The 17,572-nt window shown below is 38.7% G+C and overlaps 1 protein-coding gene across 2 annotated transcripts in view; it reads left to right on the top strand.

The window, feature by feature from the left end:
• The window catches only part of LOC136864389 (SRSF protein kinase 3), a 541,887-nt gene that overhangs the window by 378,812 nt on the left and 145,503 nt on the right, over nucleotides 1–17,572 (top strand). For both annotated transcript variants that reach the window (XM_067141325.2, XM_067141324.2), the window contains exons 5-7: nucleotides 2,793–2,987; nucleotides 3,075–3,237; nucleotides 11,981–12,364. In XM_067141325.2, coding sequence (XP_066997426.2) covers nucleotides 2,793–2,987; nucleotides 3,075–3,237; nucleotides 11,981–12,364 — 742 coding nt within the window. The remainder of the gene's footprint in view (nucleotides 1–2,792; nucleotides 2,988–3,074; nucleotides 3,238–11,980; nucleotides 12,365–17,572) is intronic.

Below are 17,572 nucleotides of genomic sequence, written 5' to 3'. Positions count from 1 at the left end.
GCTCCTCCAATGGAGACTGTGAGGTTATTCCACGTCTTAAATTCACCGGGTGGTCATTAACCTCACTAGTGACTTAAGTTTTACTAGTAGGTAACTGACCTCAGTGACCTAGGACCCCCATACTACTGAAAAAATAAGCTGACGTGGCATGGGAAAACGCTGACGCAACACCCATTGTTTTAGAACATTCTTTGCCGTACAACACACAAAAGAGCATATCTGTGATAAATTTCTCTAATTTTAAACAGAACTTGCCTAGTTTCGTTACGTTCTCTGCACTGATCTGGATTATAGCAATGTTAAAAGCGCATGAATCTTGTTAATTATTCGCAATTAGACCCACGGTATCCCCTGCCTGTCGTAAGATGCGACTAAAAGGGGCGACCAAGGGACGATCAAATTAGAACCATGATACTACACTACTTGTTGTAATTAGTACCATCACGCAGGGAACACCATGGGTCGCTTTTACTTGCGCGTAGTACACTATGTTGGTTACAAAATAGGTTTGTGATTACTAGCGACATAGTGTGCTCAGGATGCATTTGACAGTACCTGTGGTTCGTACCACTATATGAGCGACACCATGGTTCTGCCTTGCCTGTGATTAGTACCCACTATGCGAGAAACACTCCGGGATAGTGAGAGTCTCTGTGGTTAGTCCACTTAATGTGAAGAACACCATAGGTTTGCGTTGCCTGTATAGGTTTGCATTGCTTGTAAATGGCGCCACAATGTGAGAAACACCATAGGTCTGTGTTACATGTGCGCATTACATCACCTGTGAATAGTACCATAATGTGTGGGATACCGTGAGTCTACGCTACTTTCGATTAGAACCGCAATATGACACATACCACGGTTCTACTTTCCTAGCGATAAGTACCATTATGAGGGGCCAATGACCTGGATTTTGGATCCGTTTCGACTACAAGCACCATCGTTTCAGTATTGTGCTTTAGAAGCAGTCCCTTGGTCAGTAATACTATTGTTTAACGCTAGTTTCTGGGAATGTGGGGCTTTGCGTGTCGGATCCACTGATTGTTTTAACTTCATATCCATCCATTCATTCTTCGTCCTCACGTTTTGAATTCTGGTCAGTGGAGGATTCTGGATTTTTAACTGTCCTTACATTTCGTCTCATTTCGTGCCATTACGGGCCGATGACCTAGATGTTAGGCCCCTTTAAACAACAAGCATCATCATCATCATCAATTATTCGCAATTAAATATGATACAGTTTTTGTGTGTTTTTTAACACTTGGATACCGCGTTCTCGTTCCTGGATTCTTGGCCTCAAAAAGCTAGTTATCAGTACTCGCAGATTAAATTATTAATGTTGGTCTTGCATTACTAGGAAATTGTTTTCATGCGGTACAGCGTTCAATGATGGCTGGCACAAGGTCGTCTCTAGTAAAGAATCTCCGGTGATTTGTCAACATATTGTCATTACTAAAAATGTTCCTAAGACGTTTATTCCCATACCATATATCCAATAATTTTTCGTCCAATACTTTTCCGTCCAAAGACGTTTCATCCCATGTTGTTTTGTCCGGATAATACACTTGCCCAATGACATTTCATCTCATATCTTTCCATTCAGTTACGTTTTGTATATACCGGTACATTATTTAGTCTAATTGTATCTATTTCAATTCCTTCTTATTCTAAGCTGTTGCATTCCGCATTGCACAACATTCCCATAGACATGTATAACTATTTACTTAAGTTTCTATCAAATGAGTTAAATTAGCAAGTCTATATTTCTTTAAATATGCCAAGATTGAGTCAATAATGGAAGGATGGTGCGTGATGCGCTTAAACATTTGCGAGTTATAAATTTGAAACTGAAATTATATCACAAAAATGAAAATAAAAATTATACAAATAATTCACTATATACCTACAATTTTGTTGAGAATGTTCATGACAAATATATTACATGTTCCTTTTCTTTATAAATTATTAAGAGTTACTTCGAAAGAGTGGGTATTTATATTAAAGATATAATTTAGGATGTAAAGTTAGTGAACATAATATTCCTTGGACGAAAATGCTTTGGACACAATGTCAATGCCTTATTTAACTTAATTACATTTGAATCCAGTTTTAAATCACTTTATAAGAAAATAAGGCACTGGGAAACAGATCCATTGATTATATTACATTCGAGTAATTCTTCATCATAATTTTCAAAATTCTAATCGTGGGTAATTTTAAAATTTAAATTCCATGTCGTCTCGTCCCGTACCATTAAGGGCCTATGATCTAGATGTCACGCCTCTTTAAACAAAAACATCACAATGGCGTATGTGTACGGGTAAAAGACTGGATCGAAATAGGCCTAAGAAAAACTTCTAATGGCATCATTATCAAAATCAACGGCGATTTCGCAGATGGAGCCAAGAGTGTGAGGAATATTTTAGACGGACGAAGGTACTGTACTTCTATCTAAGAATGTACATTTAGGCTATCCACAGTAGACTTGACGCCGGTTTGTATCAGGTGTGTGTAGATCAACTTATGCATATGCTGGACATGTAGCTTAATTAAGGCCACGGTCCCTTCCTTCTAACTCCTAGCCCTTACCTCTCCCATCGTCGCCATAACACCATCGTCGCCATAACACCTATCTGTGTCGGTGCGACGTAAAGCAAAAGACTGCATGATTTTTTTCTTGTGAAAGAATTTTAGAATTGTACGAAATGTCTCCGGATCAAACGTCTGGGCACCCTAAAATAACCTTCATGGACTGATTAATCACTTTTTGTCATTTTTTGGTTCCATTTCAGGTTCGCGAGAGTGACCCTACTGACCCAAAGAGGGACAAAACGGTGCAGCTTTTGGATGATTTTAAAATTAGTGGAGTAAATGGGACACATGTATGTATGGTTTTTGAAGTCCTGGGACACAATTTACTAAAACTTATTATTCGAAGCAATTACCAAGGAATTCCGTTACAGAATGTAAAATCAATAGTTCGGCAGGTACAGTATTTATTCAGTTAGTATAATATGTTTGATTTCCACATTCTGTTTGAGTTCTTGATTACTAATTCTGTTGTTCCATTTCAGGTACTCGAAGGTCTTGACTATCTTCACACCAAATGTAAAATTATTCATACAGATATTAAACCAGAGAATATTCTATTATGTGTTGAAGAGAGCTATATCAGGAAAGTGGCGGCCGAAGCTACACAGTGGCACAAGATGGGAATTAAATTACCAGGTTCATTAGGTATGCTACTATTTGTGGTTCATATATGGTAGATTTGATTCTGAAAATGACAGAAATGAGTAGTTACCAAATTGTTTGAAGGTTATTTATAACTGCCATTTTGAACAAATTACCAGACAGTACTGAACTGAGAATTAGAGCAAAGGCTAGACAGCGATGAATATTACCAAGTGCAACTCCAATGAAATCACTGGGTTCTACTCAGTTTCTTTAAGAGAAACATTTCGGGCAAGAATGTGAAAAATATGACTTTTTCTGAAATATATATCATTAAATTATTTGGATTTTTCTGATTAAAATGTATTACGAGAATCGATTTAAAACCTTTTCCTTTTGTAACTTTGTTTGCATTCAAGTGAAAGAATTTACTTTTTGACATGCTACGCTTAAAAACTCAATACGAAGATTGGAACTTAAACAGTGGCAACTATTTATTTACAACAGATACAAAAGAGTTACATGTTAGCAACCTTTACTGTCCTTCAATGTAGTCACCAGCGTTGTGTTAAGTCGTAGTATACCTTTAGCAGAGCCTGTTCTGTTGATGGTGCGAATGGAGCGGTCTACTGCCTGTAGAATCTCTGCAACAGATCTGAGCCCACGAATCGTCTGGTTTCGATCGTTGTCCAGTAACGCGGCAAGAGCATGACTTCTTCTTCACTGACGCTCGTACGAGAACCTGCCCGATGAATGTCCGCCACAGTTTGCCGACCGTCGTTGAAGGCTTTCCACCCAACGTGCCACTGTTCTGTAATGCAATGCAGATTCCCCGCAAGCCTCTTGAAGACCTGGATGACACTGTCGTGCTGTATGACCTCTGGCACATTCAATCTTGATCCATCTCCGTTGTTCCTGCTTGGAAAACATAGTGACAACGTTACGTTAGACCGCTAGCTCACATGTGACTGTGTTTCTCTCGCTTGTGCGCACGCAGGTGATGTGGGAAGGGCGAGTCCATTTGCTCTGAGGTAAGGTGGGTATGTAACCAACGTATGCTATCAGCGACAATATTAGATTCCGTTGCATAGCGTCTCCACAGCAGCGTTGCCACTATTTAAGTTCCAACCCTCGTATTTTTGTAATGGTTGCACTTGAAAGCTACCGCAAGAGAATTCTATAGTCTTTAAGTTGGCTACACATTGATGGAAAGTGGCTACCTGGCGTTCTTTTCTGTCCTTCCTTGAAGGTAAATTTTTTCAGTGTGCTGTCAATTGTAGCAACTTCAACTTGTTATTCTGAAAATTGACATTTTCCAAAACATATCATAATTTAACTCTGGGACGATACGACTCAAGCCTCTGAAACTTTTACAGCAGTTTAATAATACGTCAGTACAAAATCTGAACCTGTACATTTAGCAATATGTTGAAAGTAGGGGAAAATAAAATGTAAATTTTTTCTTCTCTCAGTAACAAAATTCTACATTTCAAGTAGATATATACCAATTTTATATATCTGAAGTTCAGTATAATCAGTGTATGTGTCTAAAACGACTTTAAAAATCTCAGAGCATTACTTATTGTGGATTAGGACAAAAAGGAACGTTGAAAATGGTTAATTTAACATTATCGAGGTAGAGCTGGCAGGGTCCCTTTAATAGTTAAACATACAGAATAAACTAGATGACAATACCGTGTATTGACCAACTTAGTAAACACAGTATCCCACAAGATCCCTGAAGTTCAACACCATTGAGGGTGGACAGCATTTTGGTGGGTAGACCACATGCTGTTGGATGGAGTAGGAACAGAAAAGGAATTGTCCATTCTTCCACAAGCAAAACTCCGGCTCAAGGCGCCTGATTAGTGGTCCTCTGGCCACTGACTGGGTTACCAACATCCAGGTTTCGATAGAGCATTACGTCATCACTAGGGCCCGGATTCATATGCACTAAAAACTCCGAAAATATGCTTGCACATATGCACTAAAATGTTGTAAATATGCACAAAAATATGCACTAAAATAAAACAAAATACACTCACCAGAAGCATTATTTAATTTTAACTCACTGTTAAATTGAAAAATATGAAATAATTCCTTGCAAAATGATGCATGGCAGTAGGTTTCAACAGTTTTTCAAAGTTTTCAGGAGTTAATGACACTCTGTTGTCGGCCATAATTAATTTATACCCTGAAAATGATCGTTCTATGTCGACGGACGTAACTGGGCAATACTTCTACACTGGCACTGACTGCTCGCAACATTCTTCTGGCAAAGACTTTAGGCATTTTTATAGTTTACTCTGATGAAACACTGCAATAGACGAAGAGCAAGTTAACAGATGAACGCACTTGTTTAAGGAAACCTTGGGAAGCTACTGTAAGGAGCAGGAGGAAGGAATGTCAGAGAGAAGGAAATAGCTGTTGTCTACCTGCTTGTATTGCGAGAATGTAACCTTTTTCCTTGATCAGGAAATGCTTGTTATGTTGCCAAGCGCCGAGGGATATACAACATACAGAGTTCATTAGATTCTTAATTTCGTTCAGAAATCTTAGATAATTGATCACACATAAGAGAAAAATATGTCTGTATATGCACTAACGCTCAAAATATGTATTTGCATATACGCATATGCATTTAAAAATAATCCGGGCCCTAGTCATCACATATCCATGCAAAACACCTTTCTCGGTTCTTCTTAAAGAGAACGCCAAGCGAAACTCAACCATTTTTGAACAAGATTTATATTTATATGCTCAGATTATGTTCACTAATGAAAAGAACATCTTAAAGCACTGAATGTAATCGCTTCCCGTTCTGGTGTATTTACGCCTGCTACACTAGTATCATTAAATATTTAGTCATCATTTCATACTCCATGGTCTTGGGGTAGCATGCCTGCCTCTTATCCAAAAGTCCTAGGTTTGATTCCCGACCAGTACAGGAATTTTAATTCTGAACTGAAGAATGGAACAGGGTTGAGTCAGCCTCGTGAGACCAACCGAGGAGCTGGTTGACACGAGAGGCAGCGGACCCGGTCATGAAAGCTAAGCAATAGCTTGTGGATGCCGTCACATTCCCAACGCGGTGCTCCACACTTTTCTTAGCAATCCAATATCCCCAGTTGGGCTGTAAGTGCTACGGTTTATAGAAATGATGTCATGTAGTACCGAATAAACATTTCATTGTATCATAGTCTTAATACGTGGAACTACTAAATGTATTCACTCTTGGTGGAAAATATAAAGGAAGCTGATTAACTCTGTTCTGTAGAAACACTTAAGTACCCATTGAGTGGCTGCGCGGTTTGGGTCAGGTGGCTGTTAGCTTTCATTCGGGAGAGAGTTGGTTCGAACCCTACTTTCGGCAACCCTGAAGATGTTTTTCCACTAGATTTCCCATTTTAACACCAGGAAAATGCTGGGTCTGTACCGTAACCAGGGCCATGGTCGATTTCTTCCCACTCCTAGCTCTTATACACTTGAATTTAAGGAGGGACATGAATTCTTAACCCTCCAAGTGCTGATCGTTTCACTCTTAAGTGCTTAGGCATTCTTAAGGCACTGTGCAGATACATTAAAAGAAATTATAATAAATACAAATTTGTAACTACATATAGTAAATTATATATCAATTTGTTCAGGAAGAATTAGAGAATGAGATAATAGTACGATGTTTTACTTACAAATATCCAGTAAAAGTATAATGGATGTCTAGTCATATTTAAAAAACTAATCAATAGATATTCCAAATTTTGAGTTTGGTCACAAGCACTACATTATCGGAAATTAAATTCCAAAATACGCAAAATGTGCCAAATTTCATTACAAGCACAATGATATATAATAATACAAACTTCAATGAATAATAAAAATTCACAGGTAAAAAGATTCGGAGTGTGTCTGATGTGGTGGGTCATTAGGTCTAGATGTGCCTGGTAGGGTTAGCACGTTTGGATTGTCTACATCACTACTTGACGCATCACTATAGTCACGGGTATCTAAATTAGGGTCATATTCTTCCCCACTCCCAGAAGAAAAGTAGTCCAATGATAAACCATCAGGAAAATCTTCTACATTACCAATGTCGTCTTCACTTTCATCACTCCCAAGCTCCTCCAGTGCTTCTCTAATTGCACTCATGTTTTAATTATAATAATCACTAAACTAAAATAAACCAATGAAAATAAAGTAAATCTGGCACACAATTATCACAAATTGGCTAGCAAACAATAATCTTCGAACACTCGAAGCAAATGGACAGTTTGAGTAGACGTAAACAAAGACCAGTTCACAGCTGACAAAATCGCCGCGTACTGCTTTCTTTCCCCAACAAAAGACCAACTTGCACTGTCTATCAGATAGAGAATTTCATTTCACAGCGAGAATATTCGTAAAATCGATTGTTATAACAATTTTACGAGTTGTTATAACAATTTTACGAATCGTCTCACTGCGAGACGATAGCACTTCGAGGGTTAAATATAATGAAACGTTATACATCATATTCTCTGTCTATAGGAAACGGGATGAAAAGGCTACGGAAAATGAAACTTTGAGGTGGGAACCGCAAAATAAACTCGTAGTTTTATGATCTATATATCCAGAGAACACTTCATTATGTACCACGAATTAGCATCTTCCTTCGTACAAATGTTGAATACGCTGTACAGAGAATTAGGGGCAGCTTGGTACACTCACTGTACCAAGAAAAACGATGTATACATCAGTACATCGATAGTTAGAAGTAGAAAATTTCAGCATTCGGGCGTTTCTTCTTATTATTGTTATCTGAATTGTAGTGGTATTACTTGTGGGTGGAACTTCTATGAAGGTATCATTTACTTCTGCTGTTAGAAATATTTCTCCAGCTTCACATATATGTACGTTCAACTATTGACGAATACCTACAACGTGTTACTATTACGGTATCCTGAAGTAGAGGAAATTTGTCACAACTCCAGTGTGATTGGTGGAGGTCCTCCGCTCCTGTGGGTATCTAACAAACTGCCCATTGCATACTGCCCTTGAACTACCCGGTCTCTTTCTACGCAGATAGCACAACTGTAAATCCGAAGTAAGGGCAAATAGCACGCAGCAACTATTGTACCCGCTGGCATTTAATCTTACCGTCAGCTAACAAATAGTTACAGTGGCCAGTGCAACCGAACATAGGAATATAGCGGTTATACTTAATGAGAGAGCAATGGAGGAGCTGCGCACATTTATTGGATTTCTATGCCAAACTAGATCTGTTTGATGTCCTGTACAAATCCATCGATAGCAATGACGACTAGACAACATATCGTTTCAAATTCGATCATCAGCTGCACCATTTTCTCACTATTGGACGCATGTCACATACAGGTTACACACAGTTACAAGTAACACACTTCCATTGTTTTTGACCCAATTAACACACGCACAGGCCGCTTTCACACGGTCCACCGCCTTCCATGCCACTTTTCAGACATTATGTTTCCCCTTGCTGTCCACTTCCAGCAACTTGCTGGCAACTTCTAGTCCCCAGCACATCTTTTGTGTCTCAGTTTAATTTTGGACCATAGACGCGTGGGTGTCCGGACATTTCGTACCACGGACATTCCGTACCACTTGATTTTTGAGGACATTTCGTACCATCTAGGCCGTTATCTACCTGCCAACGGTTTTCCCGTAATCCCCACATATTTACGCCAGTACAATCCGTACCACTTGATGTCAAATTGGAATTCCATTTCCATGCCAGCGGGCGTAATGAGCCTGAGAGACACACGTTAGAAATCAGAAACAAAAATAATTTACATTTGCTGAAGAAAACTACTACATTATTTTAATAATTGTCCTTTAAACTATACTTATCATAGAGCTCGGATGTTTAAGACCTAAAAATAGCCCAAATAAGCAAGCAAATATGACCTCAAAAGTAATGAAATATGACCTCAAAAGTGGAGAAATATGACGTAAATATTACAAAATATCACCGGAAATGATTAATCTAAAAATGGGCATCTTTAATCAATTATAAATCGAAAGGGCAATTCCTTTGATACATATTTGTTAACTTAATTATTTATTCTTACTTTCATCTTAATTTTCTGAATATACATATTTAGAAGTTACTCACAGTCTATTGTCCCTGATTCACTTATCGAACATTTGTGAATGCATAGCTATAAATTACCTGTACAGTATTTAGATTATCAGATCGCACAACATTTTGAAAGTCAAAACTTGTCTGCACCCTGTAGTGGTGGTCTGAAATACGAGAAAACTAGAAATAAATCTATTTTTTAAATATTTTGGAACGTTCAAGCCCAGATTTCATTAATATTATTAAATGCGTTAACGTTAAAATTGAGCACCACGAAACGAATTTGGTAGATGTCTTTAAATACATTATGGTAGGGCGGCAGGGCCTATAGTGCAAACTTCCATACCTTTTTCATTCCTCTCCGCGGGTTGAATTGAAGAGTATGACAAGATTCATCTTCAAATCATCAGACGCGAAAGACCTCCGATTATCACTTAACACGTTCTTGTAAGAGCAGAAGCTCCTTTCTATGTTACAAGGTTATTGTTGCATATTTAAATCATGTGAAAGGTGCAGTGAAGTCTATGGCCTTCATTCTATACAAACGGTATTCCGCTTGTATTAACTGCAGATGTGATACTGAGAAGCAGTTTTGTGAACACTAGTTCGCATTCGGTAAGTTGAAGATGATTTTGCACAGCTACAGCTGTTGTCAGACCGCCGAAATATGAAGGAAATATTACGTTTGTACGAAAATAGCTCAAAATATGACCTTATGACAAAGATAGCCAAAATATGCATTTATATGACAAATAAAAATCACTTAATTGTGACAATAATCACCTGAATTGCACCAAAATCCAATCAGGCAAGAAAATAGAGACAAAGAAAAAATATGACTTTTCCTAAACACCCGAGCCCTAGTTATCACTTATGTTTACGTAAATATTATCATAAGAAAGTCAATTGTATGACATATAAATTATGAAACAAAACAATACATAGAAATATACATCGTGTTCGGGCGCAGTGTGTCTGGTGAGCACAAGAATGGATAATATTACTATTGAAAACGAAAATGAAAACCTACAACCTGTTTTCCAGTCATTGACCGGGTCAGGGATGTAATGAATGAAACATATATAGGCTGTTATTAAAATGGGGTCGCCACTCCCAAGGTGATTTTTATTAATGAGTGATAAATGCGATGAAATGATAATGGAGAGTGTTGCTGGAATGAAATATGACAGGGAAAACCGGAGTACCCGGAGAAAAACCTGTCCCACCTCCGCTTTGTCCAGCACAAATCTCACATGGTGTCACCGGGATTTGAACCACGGTATCCAGCGGTGAGAGGCCGACGCGCTGCCGTCTGAGCCACGGAGGCTCTAATATTACTATTATTGTGAATATTTATAAATTACAGCATTATTTCAGTATCAAGTAAAATGAAAGATTCTGATGAACTGGCCGATATGGGCTTGAAGGTCACGCGGAAGCAGGAAACTATTTTAAGGTGGAAGTAGTTAGGTCCCCGCTAATGACGAATACGAGATAAGAATTAGAGGTGCGCCAATCAGATCAGTTGCGCCCGACGAAAGGTTAACATCAGTAGTGGTCACACAGTGCGGAGGCTCCTGCGCCACTAGTGGACAATGGATATACAAATACATGAATACATTAATTAGAATATCGCTTTTACTTCCCAATACATCCCACTCTTTGAAATGGTACGGAATGTCCTCTCCTAAATATTTTAAAGTCATCAGCTGACACTTCGCAGGTAATTAGCCGGTCACGTGGTACGAAATGTCCTAGAACCAGACGAGTGAGCTACCTTTCGCCAAGAGTGGAAGGGCCGGTTGAGAGCAGCCTACTGTCGACGAGGGTGGAGTGTGGAGGGAGGTGGCGCCGCGCGAGGTGTCTCGTCTGAATACTCCGGGTCCCTTTCTACACCTGTGGTGGAGTGGAGTGGAGTGGAGTGGAGTGGAGTGGAGTGGGCATAGAAGGCGGTGGACAGCACAGTCTAATATACACTGCTAGGCCTTTCGTATCCTATCGTCGCCATAAGACCTATCTGTGTCGATGCGACATAAATCAAACTCTAATAATAATAATAATAATAATAATAATAATAATAATAATAATAATAATAATAATAATAATAATAATAATATCGCGTAGTATATGCAACATGCATGGAGAAAGAAGCGGACGGTTGAGAAGTTGTTAGGAGACCACTTCACCATCTTCACCTATAACGTTCCTTCTACATTATGTCTTGAAATATTGGAAACCTATTCGCGAAATTTTAAGTAGACAGGTACAGTGCTTTAACATATCCAACTGTGTAAATGTCCTTCCCTGAAAAATATGTCCTCTGATACGGTGAATCAATTTCATGAGAAACCTGACAAGACGCAGTTTCGATCCTGGTAAATCACAGATCTTTGGGCAGTTAACATGTACTACACATGATTTTCCTCTGATATTTCTTAATCTCATTCAGGAGAAATTCCAATATACCATATTTTAGGTCCCGAAGCATGTAGTCCAAACTTAGGCTAAAATAGTTAGACACATTGCACTTGATACATTGAAAACACAGGTTATCGGCTAGATCTTATATACAAAAATACACGAGGCTAGTGGCTGAAGACGTCCCTGGCCCCAAAAAGTTGATGCCAATAATCCAATGCAGTGTTAAACAAATATCGTGTAACCGTGTATTGTTGTGACTTGACAAACATGCGTTGGTCTTTTCTGTTACAGTAAGTATGGCTCCTAAATCACACCAAACACCAGAACCTAATGGTAAAGTGTCAAAGAGCAAAAAGCAAAAGCTGAAGAAGAAAACTAAAAGAAAAACTGAGTTTTTAGAGAAACAGATTCAGCATCTTGGAGAGTTACCTGAGAAATCCTTTGAGTTTAATTTTGATAAGTTTGGTGAGACTGAGGAACAGAGCAATAGTCCTGGTGCTGAGGAAGAAAAGACTGTTGAGTGCCTGGCGGTGGTGAAGGATGACGCTGCAGACACGGACACCACTCTGGTGGCCCTCTCCAAGAAACTGTCCATTGAAGCAGTCTCCGGCGGACTTGAGCCTTTTGGGGATCACATGAACGTCGCTGACGAAGAGAAGCTTAAAACTAAAGGAAGTGAGTGCTCTTAATTTTACTTAGATATGTAGATTAGAACCAAGTAGTGTGTATTAACTACAGAGGAGACCTTATGCCGTTTAATGTCACGCTGCTGTCTTAGACGCTGATCTCATTTAAAACCTATGAGAACACTTCCATATAATTCTCTATTGTTTCTCTCAGACCACCGTCTTATTTTCTCGTCTTAATTAATTTTCTTCGACACCCCCACTGTTTCCTTCCTTTGCCTCTTAGGACATAATAAACTGACACTCATCATTTCGTATCATATCATCTTTTTATTAAGGCATTGAGGTTAGAGGCATCCGACAGTACCCCTGAACTCTGTTTACAACCGTGTCTAATACAAAATTGAATATGTGTTGTAACGTGGCATACACTCAAACAGGGCCTCTCAGGGTGCATGCGCCTGGTGCATGCACTGCGCACAGTGCAAAAGACGACTTTGCTTGGTTGACCAGAGTGCAGACCCCCACTCCTTGATTTGGAGCAATAGCGCTGTCTCTCTCTTTCCTCACGCCTGTCTCCCTCTTCCTCACTTGCTCCGTAGCGCTCCAAATCCGAGCCGAGTTGAGCCGAGCTTAGCCGAATAGTCCAGAGCCGAAGCATTGGTCCGAGCCGAGCGAGCGGGACCGATGCACTGTGCCCAGGACCTCTGCGCCGCTTCTTGCACGCGTGAGATTTTGGGCGTTTGAGAGGCCCTGTACTCAAAGGTTGACAATAAGGAGAGAAGAAGCCTATCTGAGTTTATGAGCAAGTCGAACTGAACGAACGTTGGAGACAATGGATTTCAGATAGTTAAAACGATTTTCTGAGATGTTCCCTTTTCTATTCCAGGAAAACGCTCCTTTCGTCGCGATTCTAGTTGGCAGTACATTGCAAATAACGCAGTTAAGACTCTGAAATGATGTAGGATATTAGAGAGATCTTAAACCTTACATTCCCTATGAGAAGGGAAATCACAATATCTCAAGCTTCTAAACTTGAAATGTCAACTAAAATAACTCGAACAAACAGATAAATCTGTCGATTATCGTGCATAATTACAAACAGTATTAATTAGTTCTAGAAACTTTATTACCGTAGACAGAGAAAATAACCCATGGGGTACACATAGCAGACTCAGGAGCGCACTTAACGCGCTGCCCGAAGAGAAACTAGAAAAACTAAAGGAAGGGAGTGTTCTTAATATTACTTAGATATACATATTAGAACTAGGTAGTATGGAATTCAAGGTTGAAGATAGCGAGGGGGAGGGGGGTCAGGTGTGAGATTAAGACAATCAGATGTTTTGAGAGTTAATTAACAAGTCTCCAGCGTTTTTGTCAGCCGAGATGGTACACGACGCCCATTAACTGTACAGATGTAAGTAATATACAGTCTGATTAGTATGCTTGAAGCAGAAAGAGTATACTAGAAGGAAAACTAATACCGATCTATAAAACCACTAGGAAATAAAACGTCATATTTTCAAAGCTATTTGAAATAGTTATAAATAACAGGATAAAAGAATTAATGATATTTTTTCTCGAATATGAGTATTAACTTGTTGGAACTCATATTCCCAAGTCTATCTAACCATTCCACAACAGTTCCAAAAGAAGGGGAGATTTGAAGGTTTACATGGTCTCTACTCTTCTTGAGGTGTTTACATATGGTTGAAGTGGGCTTTGTCGACATCCAGCTATTTCTTCAAGAACATTCTGCTTATTGTTCTCTTAAGAAGAAGTTCATATTTGGATGCTGAATTACATTAACTTGTAGGTTAAAGGCTGATGGTTTCCTTAATGGAACTAATCTTTTTATAGGCGCCTTTCCAGGGGATCATTTAGGAATGATACGGTATAACTTGAATTTTGTTGGTCGAGTTCAGTTGTATAAGCGTATTATCTGTTTAAACGTAGAGAAGAAGTCATTATTAATGTATTTCCAAACATTTTATGCTGTAAAATTTGCTCGACTCTTCATTGAAACGCCTTTTGCGACATTCGGCACTTAAATTCACGAATGTCATCTAGATAAATGAGTGGCTCAGACGGTTGATGCGCTGTTCTTCTGACCATAACTCGGCAGGTTCGATCCTGGCTCAGTCCGGGGGTATTTCAAGGTGCACAAATGCGTAGTCTCGTGCCAGTAGATTTACTGGCACGTAAAAGAACTCCTGCGGGGGAAAATTCCGGCAACTCGGCGTCTCCAAAAACCTTCAGAAGTAGTCACTGAGACGTAAAATTATTATTATTGTTATTATTATTATTATTATTATTATTATTATTATTATTATTTATTGTGGTCGACAGTGGGTGGTGGGAGAAGTGACAGGGCCACAGAGCTGGACGAATAAAATAAGGATGACCACATAAAGCCGAAACTCTAATGTATTTAGTATCTCTTATTTCTTTCTTTTTCCTCTCTCATTTTTCTTTTTTTTTAAAACCAAAACAACAACAATAGTGGGTGATCGATCACCCTGGATATTAATAGGTAATAGTATACAACATTTACAAGGTTTGAAATACAACAGGACGATTGCTCCCAGAGCCTCGTTAATAAAAAGGGATAAGTTGTGTTTCCGTTTTCCATCTACTCTTGTTCAAGAAGGAACTAGGAAAGCCTCCATGATTCAGAAAATGATAAAGTTAACAAAACCCTTACATTAAAATGGGCAAGGAATTGGCACTACCTTAAACCTAACATTCTACTATAGTGCCTTCAGGCACTAGTGTAAACACAGTCGAACACTCGCTACCCTTTTATTGGGAAAGGAAGGCAATGACAACACAACACATGAAAGGGAGAGAATCCCGAAGTTAAACAGGAGCAAAGCTCATACTGTATATAGGCCACGGAATACCTAAATTCGGAAGGGAGATCAGAGATGAGATTTTAGAAAATCGGCCAGCAAAAAAATTAAAAAGGGATGCTGAAACCTACAAAGCGATCCCAACGTACGACATTACAATAAGACCGAATAGGGCACAGGGCCCAGAGGAGCAGCGGATAAGCCCATACTACTTTGTGACTAGGAAAGATAAGGCTAAAATAGAAATGAAAGAGGTTGATTTTAAAGTTTCTAGTCACAAGAGAAGAATTGGAACAAGGGAAACTAAGATCAACACTCATGCTTCCTTTTAATATATAGCAGCCATTTGTGGCACCTACTTTTGTTCGCGAAGGAACCAGGAAAGCCTAGGCCTACATGATTCAGACAATGATTACGTTAACAAAACACCTACATTAAAATGGGCAAGGAATCGGCACGACCCTGAACCTCATATTCTACTATACGATGGTATCTCCGTCGGCCACTCGATGTTTCTAGAGGTTACATTATGTTTACGATGTATCTTATGATTGCCCCAGCGCGCCAGTCGCCGTAAGGCGACACTCCGGAGATAAAAATCGATATTTTTTTCATTTTGGTGACATTTTTATGACTGAAATTGAAAGGATTGAGTTTCTTTTTTCTTGTCACGAAGTTATTTCGCTGAATTTAAGCAATTTATCACTGTAATAATGCTTTGTTTGCCAATTGTAATTTTGTATTTAAATCCCATTTCTCTCTCATAATATTCTGCCAAATGTAACAAAATTTGTATGATATATGTATCACAGCTATATTAACAAACCTGCATATGGCATTTTTGACTGCAGAATTTTTTCAAGTAGTAGGACTTTTTAAGTCCAAAATTTTAGAACGTAAAAGTTACAGAAATTGCAGTACGATATACCCCCTTATCTATATAAATAAAATTGTAGGGGGTCCGCTGTCTGTAATTTCTTTTGTTTTTCCAATTTTTCAGATATTTATCCGTTTTACGTCAACTCAAGACCGAATCGGTGGTTTTTACGTTTCGTGTCTGTCTGTTTGTCTGTTCCACCATCACGTCGAAACGGCTGGATAGATCTCAACCAAACTTCATATTTAGAGTATACTCATCCCGGGGAAGGTTTCGATATGCATATTGTTTTAAAATCTTTGAATACACGGGGGGTTTATAGGAAAACCAGAATGGTTAAACTTCATATTTAGAGTATACTCCTCCCGGGGAAGGTTTCTGTATGCATATTATTTTAAAATATTTGAATAGACGGAAAAACAGAATGGTTTTCCTCCATTTTCTCTTATACTATTGATTTTCTGTAAACTTAGTTTACCGTACGTGAAACGTCTCTTCATTATAACCAACTTTCGTTATGTTCATAATTTACCTTACTCTTCACATGACGGAGAAATTTACAATTTTCCGCTGGTATCATGCTCTGCATTGAGTGACCGACAGATCGACAACGAACCTACAGGTTACCATGGCAACGTCTCTGACTGCATGCCAGCAGGGAAGTAACGTATTGCCATTTTCCTCATCATGCTTTTAAATTCGTGGTTGTTCCTCGGGTAGAAGGCAAGAGAGGCGCGTCAATCGGCCTATCTGCGAGATATTGGCGGAATATCGTTGGATGTTATAACCGCCCTCGAATAGATTAGGTAATAACACCATTAGTCATCTTCTTATTATTTGTTTACCTAGGAATCACTGGATCTAAATTTCTCCTCTGTTACCGCTTTATTATATCCATAACACACACTAGCATAATTTATTGAGGGGATTTGATTTTCCAGTACGTTAACTTGGCATTTACATATTTGTCGTTATCCGGCTGTCCTCAGTTATAATACATTTTCTATTACTTTCAACTTTCTTAACTGTATTATTTTCTTCCTTAATTACGCCGTATGTACGCGAGTGCTACAAACTACTGGATGTATTTCCACCAAGACTCATATTTAGAATACACTTATCCTTGATAGGTTTTAGGGAAAATATTGTTTCAAAATCCCTGAACTGACTGGGGGTTTATACGAAACCGAAACAGTAATTTTGCACTTCCACAAAATATACACAACCAACGTTAATTTAAATCTACCTGTCTTGGTAGAAATTAAATTATAAACTTTTTTTCTCATGTGCATCATTTCGATACGAGGATTAATAAGGGAGATATCATTAATGGACCGTTTATCTGTACAAGTCCCATCGGACTTAACTCACGATCGGGTGCGTGTAAAGCGTATTCCTTACAACTTGAAAACTACTGAAGACATTCGAACCAAAATTTATATTTAGCATCCACCTGTCCAAAGGTAGGTTTTAAACGTAAATAACATTTCATGTTCCGGAATGGACTGGCGGTTTATAGGGAACCAAA

Source organism: Anabrus simplex, chromosome 2 (assembly GCF_040414725.1).
Source record: "Anabrus simplex isolate iqAnaSimp1 chromosome 2, ASM4041472v1, whole genome shotgun sequence".
NCBI classification, from domain to species: domain Eukaryota; kingdom Metazoa; phylum Arthropoda; class Insecta; order Orthoptera; family Tettigoniidae; genus Anabrus; species Anabrus simplex.
Note: the sequence above shows the minus strand (reverse complement) of the source record. Positions and strands in the feature narration are given on the sequence as shown.